At 38.0% G+C, this 20,127-nt stretch overlaps 1 protein-coding gene across 2 annotated transcripts in view; it reads left to right on the forward strand.

Annotated features, from left to right (window-relative positions):
* The window catches only part of REV3L (REV3 like, DNA directed polymerase zeta catalytic subunit), a 124,789-nt gene that overhangs the window by 100,085 nt on the left and 4,577 nt on the right, over positions 1 to 20,127 (forward strand). For both annotated transcript variants that reach the window (XM_056343093.1, XM_056343094.1), the window contains 12 exons: positions 362 to 477; positions 5,581 to 5,699; positions 6,336 to 6,454; positions 7,416 to 7,557; positions 11,112 to 11,356; positions 12,397 to 12,505; positions 13,383 to 13,589; positions 14,204 to 14,313; positions 15,330 to 15,444; positions 17,173 to 17,310; positions 18,189 to 18,379; positions 19,288 to 19,534. In XM_056343093.1, the coding sequence (XP_056199068.1) occupies positions 362 to 477; positions 5,581 to 5,699; positions 6,336 to 6,454; positions 7,416 to 7,557; positions 11,112 to 11,356; positions 12,397 to 12,505; positions 13,383 to 13,589; positions 14,204 to 14,313; positions 15,330 to 15,444; positions 17,173 to 17,310; positions 18,189 to 18,379; positions 19,288 to 19,534 (1,858 nt within the window). The remainder of the gene's footprint in view (positions 1 to 361; positions 478 to 5,580; positions 5,700 to 6,335; positions 6,455 to 7,415; positions 7,558 to 11,111; positions 11,357 to 12,396; positions 12,506 to 13,382; positions 13,590 to 14,203; positions 14,314 to 15,329; positions 15,445 to 17,172; positions 17,311 to 18,188; positions 18,380 to 19,287; positions 19,535 to 20,127) is intronic.

Genomic DNA, 20,127 nt, shown 5'->3' on the forward strand with positions numbered 1-20,127 from the left:
ATTACCCATCTTGTGCTGGTAGCTAGGTTTCAGTTTATGCTCAGTACAGCCTGATTCCATCGATAAAACCTGATTAGACCTAGATTTTGTTCTTTATTTATGAAGATTGAAATAATAAAAGTATGTTAAAAAAAATCCCAATGAAGATACTCCTTCTAAATTTATTTTCAGTTGAATGATATTGAAGATCCTAAAAGATTGTGTGTTTTAAAGTCCAGATGCTGCTTTCATAGAAACCGATTGTGGCTGCTACTTTTTTAAACTCAACATGATTAGAATGAAATCCTGTTTATACTCTACTCATGGAAAATATTTTCTTAAAAAATATGAAGCTCATTTTCCTTTTTCCCCCCCTCTATAGATATGACCCAGACATTTTGTTAGGCTATGAAGTCCAGATGCATTCCTGGGGTTATCTCTTACAGAGAGCTGCTGCACTAAAAGTTGATTTATGCCAGATGATTTCTCGTGTGCCAGGTAAGTTATTGTATTGGGGTTTCAGTTCAGTTTCAATAGAAACAAGTAGAAATTTATGAATAAATTAAAAAAATAAATGTGGAGTATTTCCTCAGATGGACCTTTTTTTGTTGTTGCTGTTTTGTTGTTGTAGGTATAATCACAGTAAAAAAATAATCTGAAATACCAATGAGATTCTGGTTTTCAGTGTTTTCTGAATTTTTTAATTCTTTGTGTATTCCACTTCTGGGTGTGTCCTGTATCCATGAACGTAGATTCATTTTCAGTAGTAACGTGTTAAGTTTTCAGTTCTTGGAGGTGCTTCTGCTTCCAAACTTTCTCTTCCTTCTCCTTTGTTTCTGTCATATGCGTATGGTATTCAGGTTACCTACAATAATCATTATTTGAGTTTCTCTGGCTAGGATACAAGGTCATAAAGATGCTCCTGAACAGCACGTGCCCTGGTCAGCAACTCTGTAACAAAATCCTTACTTTCAATAGCTATTCTTGTACTGTGGGCAAATTTTACTAGCCCAGGTGCTGAAGCTTTCCTCCAACATTCAGAAGATCATCTGTTTGAGGGGTTTTTTTTCTTGAAAACTTGAGGAAAAGTTACCCAGGAGAGTGGTAAGCCTAGTGTCTACACTTAGCCAATCAATAGAAGCTGTTGTTCTGAAGAATGCCATGAACAGCTAGACAAATGTAGTGCACCTGAGAGCAGTCAGGATGACTTTGTAAAATTAAAAACTGGTTCAAAAATTTGTTATAGTTCTTTGCAGTCATCAAGATGATGTGGATGAGGGAGATAGGATCCTAAAAGTCAAAACAATTGAAAAAGCTGCTTTTGTCAGGGCTCCTGCCAAAGATCTGTACAGAAACTAAATAGCTGTGAAATAAGAAGTGCTTTCTTGTGATTGTCCTATTAAAAACTTGATCCTACTACTTAGTAATGGTTGAAAAAGCAAATGAAATGTTAGGAATTATGGAGCAAGGAAAATATAAAACAATGTCAATGTTAAAATCTGTAGCGTGCTTGTACCTCAAATACTGTGATTCTAGCCTCTTCCATAATCTTTCCCTCATCAAAATGGATATAGGAGAACTGGTAAAGGTGAGAAGGGTAATGCAGATGTGTCTAGTAGTCTAGTTAAGTTAGGACCAGAAAAGACAAAACTGGGTGAGAAAGGTGAAAGCCTATGAAATCTTGAGGGATGTAAAGGGAGATTATGGATTGGTTGTTCACAGTCTTTTCCAATGCAAGAACCAGAAAACACCAAATGAAGCTAGCAAGGCCGCAGCTATAGAGTAAGAGTTGAATTTTCATCCCTGGGTTGTTAACTGTTGAGTTCCTTGCCACGAAATATTACAAATGCTTAAAGTGTATGTTGCTTAAAGAGGAGGTTAAATTATTGGAAGAAAAATCCATTGGGAACTATTACATATGTGAAAACAATGTTTGGCCCAGGAAAGCTGCAAAAGGTTAAAAGCTGGGAGAGTTCTAGAGAGATTATCAATACCTGCTTCCCCTGTTCTTGAAGTCTCTGCTTCTGGGTACTTGATAGAACATGATACTGGGCTAGTTGCATCTTTGGGCTTACGCAGCGTAGCAAGAGCATTTTTTATGTTGGCATACTGTGTGCCTGGCCAGGAGAACATGATGTTTTAGAAGAGCTACGTTCACGCACTCCTTCCTTGAGGTTTGAATATTTATGTACTCTTTTGATGCCTTCAGAATTTTTTGATGCTTTTATTACCTGTGACCTGTTTAGAAAAGGTCTGAGTCTGAGACCTCCCAGGGACAAGAAAACATAGGTACAAATTGCATCTTCAGTTGAAAGTTGTTGGCAACTGGACCTTGGTGAATTTTTTTAGTACTTAATACATGAAAACAGGAACATATAGCAGTTTAAATATGGGTCGGCCATCAAAGGTCACAAGTTTCCTTCTTCAGCACAAAGGTCTAAAATTTGTTCTTTACAAACTGATTGTGTGAACCTTGTTATGAAATTCTCCTGATGGCTCAAATTGAGATGATGTAATGGTTGCAATATTAATGCCTCTGGGTACAGTCTTCAGAGGTATTGAAGGACTTTGGACCCCTTACGCTTCAAGATTTGCACCGTCTTTGGTAAGAGGAATGATCAGTGTTGCAGTCAACGTTTTCTTAAACCTCCAAAGATCACAGAGATTACTGCTGTACTGTAGAAGTATGGCTGAACAACCGCTTCAGTTTGGGACAGTTAACTAATGTGTCTCTGCTTTTGTTCTGAAGGGATGAGTCACAGGTCTTGTCTTGCAGAACAGCTATGCCTGCAGTGTAGTTGATGCAGAATCAAAAGTTACATTAGCAAAGCTCTTGATAGTACTCATCTTCATGACATAAGCTGTTGTTCAAGTTACTGGAATTGGCGTGCACATGAAGAGTTCCTCAAGAAAGACAAGGTTACTTCTCTGGGAACAGCATGGTTCTTAATGATGATGTCCCTGAATATTTCACAGTTGGACTTTCTTCCCTACATCTATGAAGTCCCACAGAGCATGAACTCAGTTCTAGTGAATGAAACCAGGGTTGTAGCCCTTAACATCTTTCTGCATAAAGTTTCAGTGGGCATGCAGGACGTAGGTATGATCTCCACAGCACTGGTATTCATAGTATGGATGTTCTTGTGCCAGGCGGCAGATGCACACCCAGAAATGGTATACATAACACTTAAAATGTTTCTAAGAACTAGTGTTATTGTAAGGTAAGTAATTATTCTTTTTTGAATGAACTGCAGGAGAAAGATAAGGAAATGTTCACACTGATGAGCTCCTCCCAAAAATGTCATGCCATAAGTGTGGGCTTGCATGCATGACCATAAACGTACAGGTGTTGTGTTCTCTGTTGCTTTGTGGCCTCCTTGTCCATGGTTTTGACCCCATCTATGTTCCTCTTGCTTTTCCAACCCCTATGCTTCATATTTCCCTCCCTTCTTCACATGCTGTATTTTCAGAACAGGAAGTGCTCCTTCAAGCAGTATGCTCCTCTTTCCTCCTATTGAAATAAAGATGGAAGGTACTTTTCCTTCCCTTTCCTGTGATTTCAACTTAACAAAAAGAAAGCTGGACTTCTCTCTGGTTTTGCTTTATTGGCTGAGTCTGGTGCTGCCTCTGCCATTTACAAGTGAACTATTCATAAGTCATTAGGACACACCACAAGAGAAGTGAGTACTGTGCCTGTGCGTAGTGGCATTTTTTGTGTGTGCACTGTGGCCTCCTGTTTCCTCCTTTGCATCACAGCTCAAAGTTAGGGACTGGGTAACAGAGAATGAGAGGAGACTTTTTATTTCATCTCATGCACTTGAAAGATAGGAAGAGTGTCCAGTCCTGCTTCTTAACAACTTTGCTTCCAAAGAGGCTCACGTGGTTCTGGTGATCTATTCCCCATACCAGCTGTAGAGCACTACAGGGTTTTTGTAATTTTGCAATGCTCATCACATGCAGAGTCTTGTTCATCCGGGCAGTGGGTCTCCTTTGTGATCACAGTATACTTTGTTGCCTGTTTCTACCAGCAAAACAGGAAGCAAACTCAAGAAATGTAGGGTATCTCCTAAAGAACTCAGAAGAGAACTAGAGTGACACTGCAGAAAGTAAAACTAACTGATAATTTCTGCTTCCAACAAAAGAAAAAAAATTGAGGGGGGAAAAATTTAAGTTCCTTACTTTCACAGGAGATCCAGCATGTGGAAAAGAAGAAAAGCAGGATAAAAAAAATGCTGCTGCTTGTGGGTTTTTTTTTCCCATCCAAACATGAAAAGAGAAATTGCTGTTTTCTCTCCTTAAAAATCTGAAACAATAAGGAGGTTAGAAAGGTGATACGCATTTTGATACTGTGTATGAAAGGTCTGCTAAATTTTGTCAAGGCTCTGTGATTTATTGATAAGGTCAGTAAATGCAAAATAGGTTTTCTTAATCATATTTTGATATACAGATTTGAAAGATCAACATACAAAGTTAATCTGTAGTATGTTCTTTCACAACAGTCAGAATTTCAGGCAATTTGTACTTCTGTCTTCAAGGGTAAATGTGCTTCACGGCTCTTTGAAGAACAAGTTGCTCAGTTCTGATCATTATTGCAAAATATTGTGTATCCACACTTCTGTACACTCTGTCCAAAAGTTCCTGCTTTTTATTAGTAGGGTACTGTGCAGGGGTATCTGGTAAGTGAGTAGTGGCAGAGTATACACCCGACAGTTGAAAAATGGGTAGGGATTTAGAATTGTGGGGAAATTGCCTCAAAGTGCTTTCTCATCTGTTAAACTAATAAGAAGGAACAAGACAGAGGATCAAATAATACAGTGTGTTTTCATACTGAATTTTATCTGTGTTGTACATTTTAAAAAACATCTATGTAAACTCAGGAAAGAATACCAAAACTGTAGCCTTAGGATGACTGAAAAAAAAGAGTTTCAAGAAATATACCAGAAAGACCATCTTCTTTTGTGTTGTGGTATTTCAAAGCATGAAAAAAACCCAAGGATGGCAAAAGAGGGTGTCTTTCCTGTGCTGTAGTCACCACTGTCTTACAGGAAGATTCAGAGTGCCTCTGCATTTGTTCCTTCCTATTTCCTTCTCTCTCCGTTTGTGCTATCCAGAACTCGTGTCTGCTGGCTCCCACTGCGGTGGGTTTGCTTTTACTGTATGAAAGGCACTGAATTTTCTCTCCCGTGACTTGGTTCCAACTGTGTAAGATCATTGCCAATAAAGCCTTGAGTTACAAACCCTTTAGGGCAGAAATCGCTTTTTTTTTATGTTGTGCACTAATGTGCGTGCACGTGCAGCTAACTCCGTTAACATTCAGCATTGCTTAACCGATATATTCACTACAGAGAATATATTGCCATGGACACCATTTCAATGAAACCAAAGTTAAGAGTTATCTTCAGAGGGATGCGCAAGAAAAACCTGGGGGAGTTTTATTTAGAGATTGTGTGGAAGGCCAGTAAATAAATAACCTTGTGCAATCAGTAACAGTCTTTACGAATTCTTATTTTTCTAGAGAGCTCAAATTGGAAGAGGGATAGCTTGATTTAGTCTTGACTGTCCTATAACTTGTCTGAATATATTCTTTTTTAATGTCTTTAGATGAAAAGAAAGAGAACAGATTTGCGACTGAGCTGGATGAATATGGATCGGATACAATGAGTGAAATAAATATTGTTGGGCGAATTATCTTAAATATTTGGAGAATGATGAGAAATGAGGTAAAATTTGTAAAAGGTTAATTGGACTTACTGGGATTTTTAACTTACTGTAGACTTCGTTGAAAATTTTGTTTAACTTCTGTAACTTTTTGCTTTATTCGTGTACACTTCTTCAAATAGAGCAGTCTGCCACTTTGAGAATGGATTTTGCATATCACTAAAATGTAAAATACTGAAGCCGTTATCTTTCAGTAATGTTTCTTAATGATATTCCTTTTCACTTCCTTGTGCATTTTGAGAACAACTTCCCTATTTTAGCAATTAGTCTAGTATGGTGCTTTTAGTAAATTAAATAACTTGAACTTTTTTTTAAGCTGTTGGGCTTACTCATTGTTTTGCTGTTTATGACCTTACATTTAATACTCAAATGGCTCAGTCTTTACAAAGCTTGTTCTAGCCAAATTCAGATCAGATCTTTGTGATCTACTTAATACCACATATTCTTTTGAACTGACGAGGGATATTGTTTCCTGACTTGTAAATAGTTAGGGACTTCTAAGTATGAATGTTTACGTTTGTAACAAAGAATACTAAGAAAAAAATAATAAATTTAGTTGTTATGATTTTTAAAAAGTAGTTATTTCTTTGACTATGAAGAACATCGTGAATATTAACAAGTGCTTTGCGTTTTTCTAGGTGAATCTAATGAATTACACTTTCGAAAACGTGGGCTTTCATGTTCTTCATCACCGTTTTCCCTTATTTACTTTCCGAGTTCTGTCTGATTGGTTTGATAATAAGGCAGATGTCTACAGGTAATAATTTATTAATCCATTTGGTTTGTTATTTTTAAGGTCGCATTCTTAACATTGGATAGGTATAAGCTAAAGTCAGCATAGGAAGAAATAATCAGTTTAGCTCGGGTCCTAGAGCAGTCTGTGTGCAGCAACATGAGGTTATTTACTCAGTTGTTCTGCTGTGTTCTGTTGTGTAGTTAATTCAGTATTTCATCTTTGTGTATTTTTCTCTTTAAAATGCACAAAAAGCAATTTTTCAGTTACAGTTTCAACATATCTGAATAGGTACGCTATTTTGAAGTTCTGTAAGGTCTTTATTTTGTGCATACTATTCATCAGGACTTCTGTGAACTGTCAGGTTCACATCAACCAAGCTAGCCTTAAAAATAGCACAGAGCAGTTTGCAAGGTGTAAAGACAGAAACTATAGCTGCTTAAAAATACCTTTAAATGACACACAGCACACTGGCCTTTACTGCCTTGGAGTGATGTGGTATTGTGTGATACGAACAATTCATAAAACTTGAGTATTGATGTGAACGTCTTTCATGATATACATATAATTTCTGTACAAGTTAAGTACTTTTCAACTAGGTGGAAACTTGGTTTAGTGCTGAAGTTACAGATTTCTGTCCAACTGAGATAGGTATTCTTAATATAGAAGGATATCTCCACAAAAGTCCACTTGGTTAAAAAACCCACCTCAACCGATGAGGAGAATCTGACGTTTCTGTTTCATCCTTTAGGGGCAGTGAGGGAAACAGGGTATAGCATGTTACTGAGATATACCTTAACAGTAGTATCTTCAGCATATGTAAGTGTATGCTTGTGTGTGCCACATTTTTGAAAGAGCCATACAAAAATGTCCCAGGGGAGATTTTATTTGCTGGTTTGTAACAAGCTGTCATAAAAACACGTTTTTCTTAGTAGAAAGAGCAACACTCTCCTCATTGTTTATAACGAGTTGTTCACTTTCACAGATGGAAAATGGTTGATCATTATGTTAGCCGGGTCCGTGGGAATCTCCAGTTATTAGACAAACTGGATTTGATTGACAGAACAAGTGAAATGGCAAGACTTTTTGGCATTCAGTTCTTACATGTGTTAACAAGAGGCTCCCAGGTAAGATTCAGTTTTCCTTACGCTTCACAAAAGCAGAATAGTCTTTACAAAGCACTTTAGTTCTTTGGTATCTTTTCAGTTAGTGTATGTATTTTCGTTAGGTCACAGTAGACTGTTTTGCGTAACATAAAATTGAAACATAGAGGAGGGCAATTCAAAAGCAGTAATAATGGATTGAATGCTTAGTCTCAGAGATTAAAAATAGCTGTTAAAAATAGTGCCTGAAATCAGAACAGCGAGACTCTTCTACCAACTTTGGGAACACTAAGTTCTCCCTCTGAGCTGGTATTTTTCACACTTACATGAGTCTGAAAATGAATGCTTTTTAAAACACTAAGAAATACAATTGAGCATGGTTTAGAGAGATGAGATGATTTTCTTCCAGGGCAGACAAAGCTGCATCAAATATGTTCTAAGTAACATTTCCTGTGAAGCAGGCCTCTGGGTGAGATCTGATGATAAGACAAGAAAGGCTCTGGCTGTATTGAATACATGTGTCATGCAAGATGTGTGTGGTTCTGTTAGTTTGATACTAGCATCAGAGGGAAGGGGAGCAGGACAGAGTGAGATTTATACAACTCTTTCTTTGAGACCACAGCAATCTCCAGTAATACCAAAGGATTTCCTTGCCTAGGTTCTGAGTGATGAGACTAACTAGACTGTTTTCATGGCTTCACGTGAGCCCTGAACACCAACTGAAATAAGAGATGACAACTCTCACTCACATGTGTCTGGTCTTTTGTTGTCATCTTGCCTACCGTAATTCTTGCCTACCATTTTTTTTTTTCTGTTTTAATAGACATATAGCTGAGCTGACCAGGTTTGATTATTTTGCCAGTATCTGTGGACAAAAAGACAAAAACTAATGTCCTAAGCAGACCAGTCTTAAGCCAGCCAGAAACAGGAGCGACTGAAGCTGCAGTTCCTTAACAGTTCAACCCCATTCAAAAATGTTGCCACCTGTTTTCCCTTGACTGCAGTTCCCTGTGTCATCTCTTGACCTAGTGCAGGTTCTTGTTGATCTTGCTGGTACTGTCCCAGTATTTTTTTTTGGGGGGGGGGTGTGGGGGGGGGTGTGATGCCAGCAGCCAGAACTATGGTGGTGGTTGATAGACATTTGCCATTTTAGCTCCCTGATCTGGTTTACCGCATTACCAGAAAAGTACCAGTGTTGGGACAAGGGAAGAGAAACGCAGTTAGGGACAGGGAGGGTGGGACCTGGCATACTGCCAGTGTAGATATGCTTAAACTGTCATGATTGCAGCTTGCAAAGACTGTTCCACCTGTCATTTTCTCAAATGGCTGTGAGTGGGAGCAAGCAACAGAAACATGGTGCATTTTCTGTCCTGACTATTCTCTTTCCTTCTGTGCACGTGTGTTTTGTTTCCATTGAAACTTTCTAGGTCACAAAAATGGCAGTTGCAACAATCCCAGTCACCTCAAATAATGTTTTTTTCCCTTGGAAGTAGTTCCTTTTCTCCTTAGCTGAAGAAGATGTTAAAATGGAATAGTACTAAGAACAGATTGCAAACATTTTAAGTTTTTTTTTCCATATTTTTGTATCTCTTTAAGTTTTACAAGCCCTTTTCTAAAGGTGATTTTTTAAATTTTATTTTATTAAGCTATCTTGAATATTTCATAGTAGACTAAACAGATGTAACAGGAGGTAGTCTTATGCATATGGATTATTAGTTAGATGATTGGAGAACTCGCTGAAAACTGGGGGGGGGGGGGGGCGGAACAAAACAAAAACCCTAGCTTTTGCCAGTTCCAGTCCCTGACCACCTCATCACACATCTGACTTCATTACTGGACACAAATCAGTGCAAGGCAGCAGCAACTTATACTGCTGCAAAACTATACTTTCAAACTCCAACTTGTTTGCAAGTGTCGTGGTTTAATCCCAGCCGGCAACTAAGCACCACACAGCTGCTTGCTCACTCCCTGCTCATCCAGAGGGATGCGGAGGAGAATTATAAAAGAATGTAAAACTCGAGGGTTGAGATAAGAACAGTTTACTAGGTAAAGCAAAAGCCGTGCATGCAAGCAAAACAAAACAAGGAATTCATTCATCGATTCCCATGGGCAGGCAGGTGCTCAGCCATCCCCAGGAAAGCAGGGCTCCATCACACGTAACAGTTACTCAGGAAGACAAACGCCATAGTGCCAGATGTCCCACACTTCCTCCTTCTTCCCCCAGTTTATATACTCATCATGACATCATATGATATGGAATATCCCTTTGGCTAGTTCGGGTCAGCTGTCCTGGCTGTGTCCCCTCCCAATTCCCCGTGCTGCTCCAGCCCTCTCGCTGGCAGGGCCCAAGAAAACAAAAAGTCCTGAACTTAGTATATACATTACCCAGCAACAACTGAAAACATCAGTGTCCTATCAAGATTGTTCTTGTGTCAGAGACAAAACACAGCGCTGTACTAGCTACAGCTACTAAGAAGAAAACTAACTCTATCCCAGCTGAAACCAGGACAGCAGGGTGGCAGGGTCTTGTTAAAGCTGTTGGTTCTCTTAAGTTCGTTTATAACATCAGTTAAAGAAATTGTACCTAATCCGTTCAGTACAGTGACTGAATATGCAGTGCAGCAAGCTTTTGAATCATGATTTAGTTCCTTATAAATCACAGCATTTTAGAATTATATGGGAATGTTCATTGATATTTTGGGATTTTCAGTCCTTTGCCACCCATGTATGTCATTTTCAGGTATTTTGGTTTTTATTGTGAATGGACACGGTGAGTACATGGCTACTACTGCTTTTAAAGTCTTACTAAAGCATTGAATAATACATAAATAGGGCTGGTTTTTTTCTCATGCTGCTATCTCCATATATGACATTTTCTGATGTCTTGTACAAGGTGAAACTTCTTAAACTTGTTATTTTACACTTTCTGTACTACTTGTGGCATCATCAGGGAGAAAGCATGATACTCAGTGCAAAGCAGCAGACTTCTGAAATGGGCTGATGTAGATTCTTCCTTTGGTTCTCTTGCTGCCAAGCATATTTTAGTTACTTCTCATGGTCAAAGTCTTGGAGGCATAATTATCAACTTACACAACTCGCATGTGATTTCTTTGTTTTCCCAAATGTTGAAATAAAATTTCTGTGCAGATTCCTATGGAAAATGGTCATCAACTGCATATAATACTATTCTCTTCAACATTCTGTAAGTCTTAACAAAAATACAGTTTAGCAAATGCTTGTTCACTGATTATAGCATGGCTGTCCATATGTATTGTTGCAGCCTGTTGTATATTTATTTTTTGAACCTGAGCTGGATGTTTCTTTTTTCCATAGATAAAAATCAGAAGTACTTGATTTTCAGTTATTAGAGCTAAGTGATGAGGAAACACATGGAAAAGTTCCTCAATATGTGATATAAAATATACATTAAAAGTAAGAGTGTGGCAGTTTATTTTGGAAAACTAGTTGTCCATACTTTAAATTCAGGAAATGCAAGTGTGTATTTACACAGTTTTAATACACCCATGCTTATTCTTTATTTTCTAAATTATAATTATTATATCCAAATTGTTTTGCAGTATCGTGTGGAGTCTATGATGCTGCGTATTGCAAAGCCAATGAATTATATTCCTGTGACACCCAGTGTCCAGCAGCGAGCTCAAATGAAAGCCCTACAGTGTGTTCCCTTAATAATGGAGCCAGAATCTCGCTTCTACAGCAATGCTGTCCTCGTATTAGATTTCCAGTCATTATATCCTTCCATTGTGATAGCATACAACTACTGTTTTTCAACCTGCCTGGGACATGTTGAAAACTTAGGAAAGTAAGTTGTTATTCTTCTCTCACAAACTTTGATTCCATAGAGACTTTACCATCTTTTCCCAGGTACTGAGAACCCTTGGTTGTCATTGGAAACAAGTGGGCATGTATGAATAGCACCATTTTCTGTTACACAATAGAGATGATAAAGATCTACTCTGTGGGTGGGTGCATGTGTATACACACACAGGCACACATATTCACATATCAATATGTAATTTAAATTAAATACAGAATTAGACTCCATTGTGTAAAAAATAAACAAAAAAAAACCAAAAAAAACCCCAACTCTGTATGTGCATGTGTGTTATTTTAGTATTGTCACCTATTTTATTATTGTGGTGATGCTAGTTTTAATATTGCTTCAGAATAAGTTAAAATGTTATATAAATCCACTACCTATTTTCAAAACTGGACTAGTATTATTCTGCTGTATGTTAGTTATTGTTCTCTTTTAACAGTCTTAGCTCACTCTGGTCTTAACTAATCAAAATAAGAAGATACAGTGATACTCTTTGTAGCATCTCTTACTGATTTTAACAGTAATTCTGTTAATCGGGGGAAAAAAATCTCATTGCTCATTGTTGTTACCTCTATATCACAATATTTGGAAGAATGGGAAGATGTATGTGATGATTGCTAGGTGTCACCATCAGGTTTTCAAGTTTCTGATTTGAAATTCTGAATTTCTAGGAAGAAAATACATGCAGTGTTTTCCTTTGCAAACATGCATGGTTTCCATAGGGGATTACAGTATGAGTACCTGCCTCCACTAACTCAGCATTTGGAAATATGCATTAACACAGAACAGATTTGATAAATTACACGTGTTGGAATTCAACTGTTTATTACTACTTTATGGCTAAAGCCTTTTGCACGTAGCTGAGAAATTTAAAAACGGTAGTATGTTTGTTTAGACCTGAGATTATAATTGTGATTCTATCCTTGCTGGCATTCCCAGCGTTTTAATGTGAGTTGATGCTTTTGCTTGATGCTGCTGTAAATGAATGAATTGTCTTCATATTTAATTTTTCTCTTTATTAGATATGATGCATTCAAATTTGGCTGTACATCTCTCAGAGTACCTCCTGACTTACTTTACCAGATTAGGCATGATATCACAGTGTCACCCAGTGGAGTAGCTTTTGTCAAGGTAATGATATTAGTGCTCTGTGACAGGTATTTTCACTTCCTGTTGGCTGACTAGCTTAAGATCAAATTGATAATTGTAGTTTATATTTTGCTGCAGTAAGAGCAGACAGAAGGGGGGGAGGTTCGGTTCTCATTTCCCAATGTTTTTTTGATATTTGTCAGTGCTGTGCTTCTGGCAGTTCAGGTAATAAAATGTTATCTTCATGCTTTCATTGATACTGAAGGCTTATTTCATCTATAATTAAACTGTATTTTACTAGTGCGGTTTGGGGATCAAACAGTAATTATCTGTGTGTAACACTTTGTTCTTCTCCTGCCTGTATAGCAGAATGCTTTCCTAGAAAAAGAGTCATCATTCGGGAGATGAAACTCCCTAACTTGCTTTCTGTTGTTCTCATTTTATGTTACATGTACTGCTGGCTGATTTGTAATGAATTAATAAATATGGCCTGGAGCTCTTACAAATAATTAGCCGCTCACCAGCATATGTATACGTAATGTAAAACAAAAAATGTAAGTGAGGAATATTTGCAGAGTTTTTTAAAAATAGTATTCCTTTAGTATTTAACATTTTGAGAATTATCAGTTAAATACTGAAGTCCCAGTTTAGTTAATAAGGTTATCTAAACATTGCGTTCACAGGGCTGATGAAAGCAAAGAACAAAAAGCTATTTACCCTGCCCTTAAGAGCTTTGCCTGTATCCTAGGTTGCTTGTAATATTTGTGAGATGAGCCAAACCGCTGGTGCCTAGGGCATCTTGCGAATTAATTTGTCTTCTTAACAGTGATTATCTAATAGTTCTGGGTTTTGCTTTTACTCCTAACTGTTTAGGTTGGGCTTTTTAACATAATTTTTTTCTTTATTCCCTTTATGACAGCCTTCAGTAAGAAAGGGTGTGCTGCCAAGAATGCTAGAAGAAATCTTGAAGACTAGGATAATGGTGAAACAGTCCATGAAGGCTTATAAGCATGACAGAGCTATAACTCGAATGCTGGAAGCTCGTCAGTTGGGTCTTAAATATATAGCTAATTTTACATTTGGTTATACTGCTGCTAATTTTTCTGGAAGAATGCCATGCACTGAGGTAAGGGTTGCAGATAAAAACACAGAAGAACTGTGGAAAAGACAAAACAGTGTAGTCGGATAACACAGTATTATTGTTTGAAACATATTTAATCTAAATACCTTCATAAAAGCTGGTTTTATTTGCAGTATTGAAAATCAGCAACTTGGGATTTATTTGTGATTCATTTTAATAAAAAATAAAAGTGTTGGTTTTCTTCTTCCCACCAAAGGGCATTTGGAGTTGGCATGTCTGTAGAGCTCTCTCCAAAGGTAGATCGGATCACAGTTCTGATAGTGGAAATAAAATAAAACATTGTAGCTGTTTCATAGTTTTCATAAAAGGATTTGTCAGATTTGTAAAACTAAAGAAAATGAGCCTAAGCAATCTTGTCTTGCTCCTTACACTTTTAATATGCCTAGAGAAGTTCAAACCAAATTTTCCTTTATTTTAATTCTTTGTAATTTTTGATCGCTCTTCCTTTAATTCTTGCTGTTGGGGGGTAACACAAGCAACTCAGTATAGTAATTCTCATAAACAATGCTTGATAAGCAAGGTTAGACCATGTTTATCAAGAGCTGGTATTGGGTTTCACAGTAGAATACAGGTTTTCAGTTTATCTTTTAACTTTGCAGGTTGGGGATAGCATTGTCCACAAAGCCAGAGAAACATTGGAGCGTGCTATAAAACTGGTGAACGATACGAAAAAATGGGGTGCTCATGTTGTGTATGGTGATACTGACAGGTAAGGCTTCTTACTGTCCTTTTTAAAATCTTTGTAGTTCTTTATAGATATGTTTTTCTTTTGTCTCAACAGGGGTAATTTATGATACTGAAAAGAGTATCTGGACCCTCTTAGAGTATGTGGACTCTTAGAACGCACTTCGAGGGTTTCCTTTCTTTTGAAAACTATGTGGAAAAGAAAGAGGGGGGGAAGACTATATTTTTTCAGCTGTGAATTAATATAAATCTTATTTATCGAATGAATATTTTTGTGCCTGTTTATGATGCCATTTTTATTTTTGAAAATAGAGTACCTATCAATGTGCAATGCGTACTATATTGTGTACTATACGTATATATACTATACGTATATAGTGCAAAGCACTATTTTAAGCTTCAGAAGTGGATACAATTCAGAGGCAGCCACCAGAGCATTAAAAAGATACGATTAGGCTGCCTGAAATACATCATATAAATATCTCCTCTTTCTCGGTCACTCTTTCATCTAAATAATAGCCATGCTCTAGGCATATGCGTCTCTAGTGCAAGACTCAGATAATTTCTCAGCCATGGGAAACAAAGCTTGTCTGGCTATCCTTCCTTAACTTGTGAATCCAAGGACTGATTTCAGCCAGTTTTGATGAAAGACTTGAAAATTCAAAGATACTAAATTCACAGTAACTTCCAAAATGAAAAACTGTCGGAGAAAGGATGTAAAATCCTATTGCTGCCTATAGTAGGGGAAAAAGGGGGCACCCAGAGCTCTTTACGGTTCTCTCCTGGGAACTCGAAGTTTTACAGCGCCTGGGAGCAGTGATGTTCTCTGCTTCACCAGAGTCACAGCATTTGTCATGCCTTTGGCGCTCCTGATCTCATACCAAACACTGCAGTTTCTCAGGTTTTTTGCTTTTCTGTCTGAAGGAAGGGAACAGGATTGATAACAACATCCCTGCCTTGCTACCAGGAAACTGTTGCTTATAAGTTTCAGGAAATATGTTGAACAGACTTGTGCTTATTTCCTATGTCTCATTTCTCTAGCATGTTTGTACTCTTGAAAGGAGCCACAAAGGAGCAGTCTTTTAAGATTGGTCAAGAAATTGCTGAAGCTGTAACAGCAACAAACCCCAAACCTGTTAAACTGAAGTTTGAAAAGGTAAAAGGAAAACATTTTGTGTCAAGTGTGTTGGGTGAAAATATTGTTACCCTAAAAAAAAAAAAAAAAAAAAAAAGTGAAGATAAAAGATATTTCTGGACAGTAACATAGTGTAAGAATATACAGCAGTTGTGTGCTGTACTGTCCCTGCGGTTACATTGCAAGCACCTTAATGCCTCAGGGACCTTGTCAGAGGAGCACTGCAGCATGAGCAGCAAAAAGAAATATTCCTGCTTTCACATCAGGATGCCTGGTGGCCTGTTGTGCTGGCAGCACCAGGCAATTTGAAATGCCTGTCTCATCAATTTTTGGAAACATCACCTTCAGTTTTGTATTATATACATGCAATCAAACCAACGTGTGCAACTTGCTAGAGAAAATGTGCACCATCCCTTGAAGTGATTCCAGTGTGTTTAATTACAAGCCTGATACTTATTATTCAGCCAGCCTTAGCACACTTCAGGATATGTCCATGTGATACATAGACATATAAAATGAAGAATCATAAAAATCCATTCAGTAGGAAGAAGTGTTAATGACAATAAGCCTTCTGTAGAAGAGCAAGGCAATGTGATACTAATTTTGGTGGAAGTTTATCACTAGAAAGTCATTAGCAATCAGTTCAGGTGCTCTAGGTATTTTCAAGGTACATACCTGACTCAACAGGTTCAATCAGAATTTGTAAGCAAATTGCCATTTTTTGCAGAAATTACAGTAGAAAAATATTAGCAAGAAAAGTCAGGATACCTCTGGAAGGCACGGCATTTTTTACCTCACTGACTAATGTACAGGAAAGCTTCCCACTTTGAGGTAATTCTGTGTCATTAAGCTGAAGGAGTAATTAGCCAGAAAAAAAAATACTAGGTGTGAGGATATACTTGAGAAGATGTCCAAGTGCCCTTATTCACCTCTGGGTCAAAATACTGAGTACTCACCTAGGGTAGCTTCCTAGCACAGGAAGGGGAAGATGCCTCAAAGCTGGAGGGAGCATCAGTCCAAGAAATGGGATACCTGTGTGCAGGACCTTCTTCAGCCTCAGGCGGTCTAAACTCTCACTGTTCCTTCTTCCATGAGAGCCAGGAAGACACGGTGTTATCCTGGTAATACGTTGTTCTCCATTCTTTCTTTTAAAACTGGTAAGGAATACTGATGCAATCAAGAGAATGAAGTAAGAGGTTGGAGAAAACAAGGAAAGGAGAGCATTACCCTAAAAATCCATTCATGAGGAAACTTGTTCTCCAAGCATAGGCATTTAAAAAGCATGCTTTCCCCAAATCAAGATACTAAATGATTTTAGGCATCTCATAATTAGATGAAGTTTGAAAAAAGAAAGCCACTACTTTTTCTGGGAAAGTTTTCTTCTGTGTTGTTTAAAATGTCTTTTTTTAAGAAAGAGAGATGATACAGTTACATTAAAAATGCTGACAGATGCAATCCAGGCACGTAAGGGTACTCAAATTGTACCGTGTGTCACTTTTCATCTGAGCTTCAGGTTTCTTAGCCTTTACAGCTAGATGAAATACGAAGTGATTTAAGAATGGAACACCACTGAATCCCAGCTTCCTCAGCCAACCTTGAACAGTCCTTTGATGTATTGGTTTTAATGATTTAAACAAACAAAACACAGCAACAACAACAAAGTATTCCTTAGGAAACCCTCCATATTCAGAGCCACCTTGTATTCACAACACATGCCAGACTGGGCTGTCTTCTTTCTAAACATTCCAGGTCTACTTGCCATGTGTCCTGCAAACTAAAAAGAGGTACGTGGGTTACATGTATGAAACACTGGACCAGAAAGACCCAGTATTTGACGCAAAAGGCATAGAGACAGTCCGAAGGGACTCCTGCCCTGCCGTTTCCAAGGTAAAATGCTCCTGCATTTCTTACTGAATAAAGTTATAGTATTGTGTTATTTCATTGTATGTTTGTCCTTTCTCAGGAGTTTCTAGTCCTTGTGAGTTTGCTGAGACTTTGTCTGTTTTTCTGGTATGTGCCATTGGAAATATAAATTGAAGATCTTGCACAGCATTATCAGGACTTGCACTTTCCATCTTAACTACTATCTTTCAGCCCCTAAAATCTCCATATAAAAAGCCTTCAGCCCCCTGTAAGTTCTCTAGAAGACCATTCTTGATCCAGTTCAACTGGAAGTGAGTATTAGCCCAAGATGATGAGGCACACTGATGTCTGCTAAATAGCTCACTACATAAATCTAGTTTAGCTAAAAATTCATTTAAAATAAACTTCCTTGCCTGTTTATTTTAAGCTGTGTATTGGGGGGGTTAAAAGAAAAAGCTCTTGTTCTTAATCAAGTAAAAAAAATTTATGCCATTAAGAAAGGTAACCACTTAGGAGGATTTACTTCCATTTTTCTTTTTAATCCCAATGCTTTTGTTTGCCTAGGTGGTCAGAAAGTCATGGCAAAATATTTTAGATGATGGGGAAAAAACATCTTCCCTCATACTCTGGAAAACCTCTGTAACTGTTGAAACAGTCTTGGGTGTCAGGGTATGGATAATGTCGTGAAAGCTGTGTCAAACTGAGGAAAAAGTTGTCCAGTAATGTGTTTATGAATGTCTTTGAGTGGAAGAGAATGCAGCCTTTTGTCACATTAACATTCTAGTTCTGCTGCTTTTTCTAAGTGGTGTATTAATATTTCCATGGAATTTACTGAATTATTTGTAATTAATTATATTTTTAGTTAAACATGCTTTTCTCACCTTTCTCCTTTGGTTGTAAAGATACTTGAGTGTTCTATCAAGCTGCTATTTGAAACACGGGACATAAGTCAGATCAAACAGTACGTTCAGAATCAATGCATGAAGTTACTGGAAGGAAAAGCCAGCATGCAAGACTTCATCTTTGCAAAGGAGTACAGAGGGAGCTCAGCTTACAGACCTGGGTCCTGTGTACCAGCCCTGGAAATCACAAGGTAACAAGTTTAACAAGTGCCAATCATAGATATTTTTTCTCTTGACCTTTGTACCGCTAAGTTACGAGCAGCACTGAGATGTCTCCTTCAGCTACTGTTGCAGTGGTTGGCTCTGACTTTCTCCTGTGTGTGAAGAGGGATCAGGCGTCAGATAGTCCTAGAAAGCCATTTATTTCATAGTCCTGGGAAGAGCCACACAGGCTGAAGAGTAAAGCCTCTCGTCAGGACACTATAACAGTGTATTCACTGCTGTTATTTATGCTTTGGTTTTTGTACAAAAGCTCAGCTCTCCAAGATTGCCCATCACTCGCGGCTCTTAGATATGTTAAAAATTGTAATAGTGATGTGTCTCTGTGCTGTGAAACACATTACCAGGCCTAATTTTTCATTCTTTAAAAAGTACCTTACTTGAAGTTAGGGTTTCAACCTGTTGATACTGTTTATCAGTAGTAGATAATGTGATCTGGCACATTTAGCCACTTTGCTTAATACAGAAGGTCTTCAAATTAAGCCATGCTTTTTAAATAAAATAAAATTCAAAGTTCTGGATTTATACCTGCTTCAAATTGAATTGTCCTTTGTTTTCTGGGTACTTGAGCTCTTCTTAGTACCCTGGCTGCTCTTCATTGAAGTATTTCTTTAGGGAAGGGGTAGCTAGAAAGCAACCTGTGTGCAAATCCAAGTGACTTGAAAGAGAGCATATCTTCAGGGCTCACGTTCCAAGTTCTAAAATTTGGGTCTGAGCATGACACAACTTAAAAATGGAACAAACTGCTCCTGCGCTTCACGTAATAGGCACTAATTTCAGTTATCTGGAGAGCTGATATAATCAGATGGGGGAGTTCACAAGCAAATGAAATAACGATGAATTTGTCTCTGGATGCATTATAAAGGCTGTTTTTAAACAGGAGAATGCTTGCCTATGACCGTCGCTCTGAACCACGAGTTGGGGAGCGAGTGCCCTATGTCATTGTGTATGGCATGCCCGGACTGCCCCTGATACAGCTGGTGAGGCGGCCCATCGAGGTCCTGCAGGATTCCAGCCTGAGGCTGAATGCCACATACTATATCACCAAACAAATTCTGCCACCGCTGGCTAGGGTGTTCTCACTTATTGGCATAGATGTCTTCAGCTGGTACCATGAGTTGCCACGGGTAAGTGTTTGAAAACAAACAGATTACAAACACAGTGCATCTATAGTGTTTGGGTTTATTGTGACCTTTAATGCAATGAGGATTATATGAGGCAACAGCAAAGGTTATTTCACAAGGCAGCGTTTTATGCCCAGACGTGCAGACCTGATTGTTAGATCTTCCATGTGGTTTTTTTCACGTAGTAAATCAGGGTTTTTTGGCCAGCCCTTCTGCACAGGGTTGATCACACTGTCATCATCTATTTTCTGAACCCTTCCATAGTTCGAAAGAGTATTTTGCCCTGTTTTTCCAAGATGTTCTGAAGATCTTTACTCTTTATAGAAAAGGTGGTAATGCCACAGCAGCAGGAACACTTTTTAAAAAAATCTGTATCACTGGAAATTTAAAATTAATTGTATCCAAAACTGACTTTCCTAAAAGGTAAAGAAATTATTGAGATGCAGGGAGAGAAGTGTTAAATAGCTGGATTTTAGTTTGTGATTCCCCTGACAAAAAAGCAATGGTGAAAGACAATGTATCTGTGTAGTCTGATTACTCTGCTTAGCGTGGACTTGTGCAGCATAGTAGTACATCATGTTTCCCACTACAGACTT

The sequence above is a fragment of the Falco biarmicus genome, chromosome 6 (assembly GCF_023638135.1).
Source record: "Falco biarmicus isolate bFalBia1 chromosome 6, bFalBia1.pri, whole genome shotgun sequence".
Taxonomy (NCBI): domain Eukaryota; kingdom Metazoa; phylum Chordata; class Aves; order Falconiformes; family Falconidae; genus Falco; species Falco biarmicus.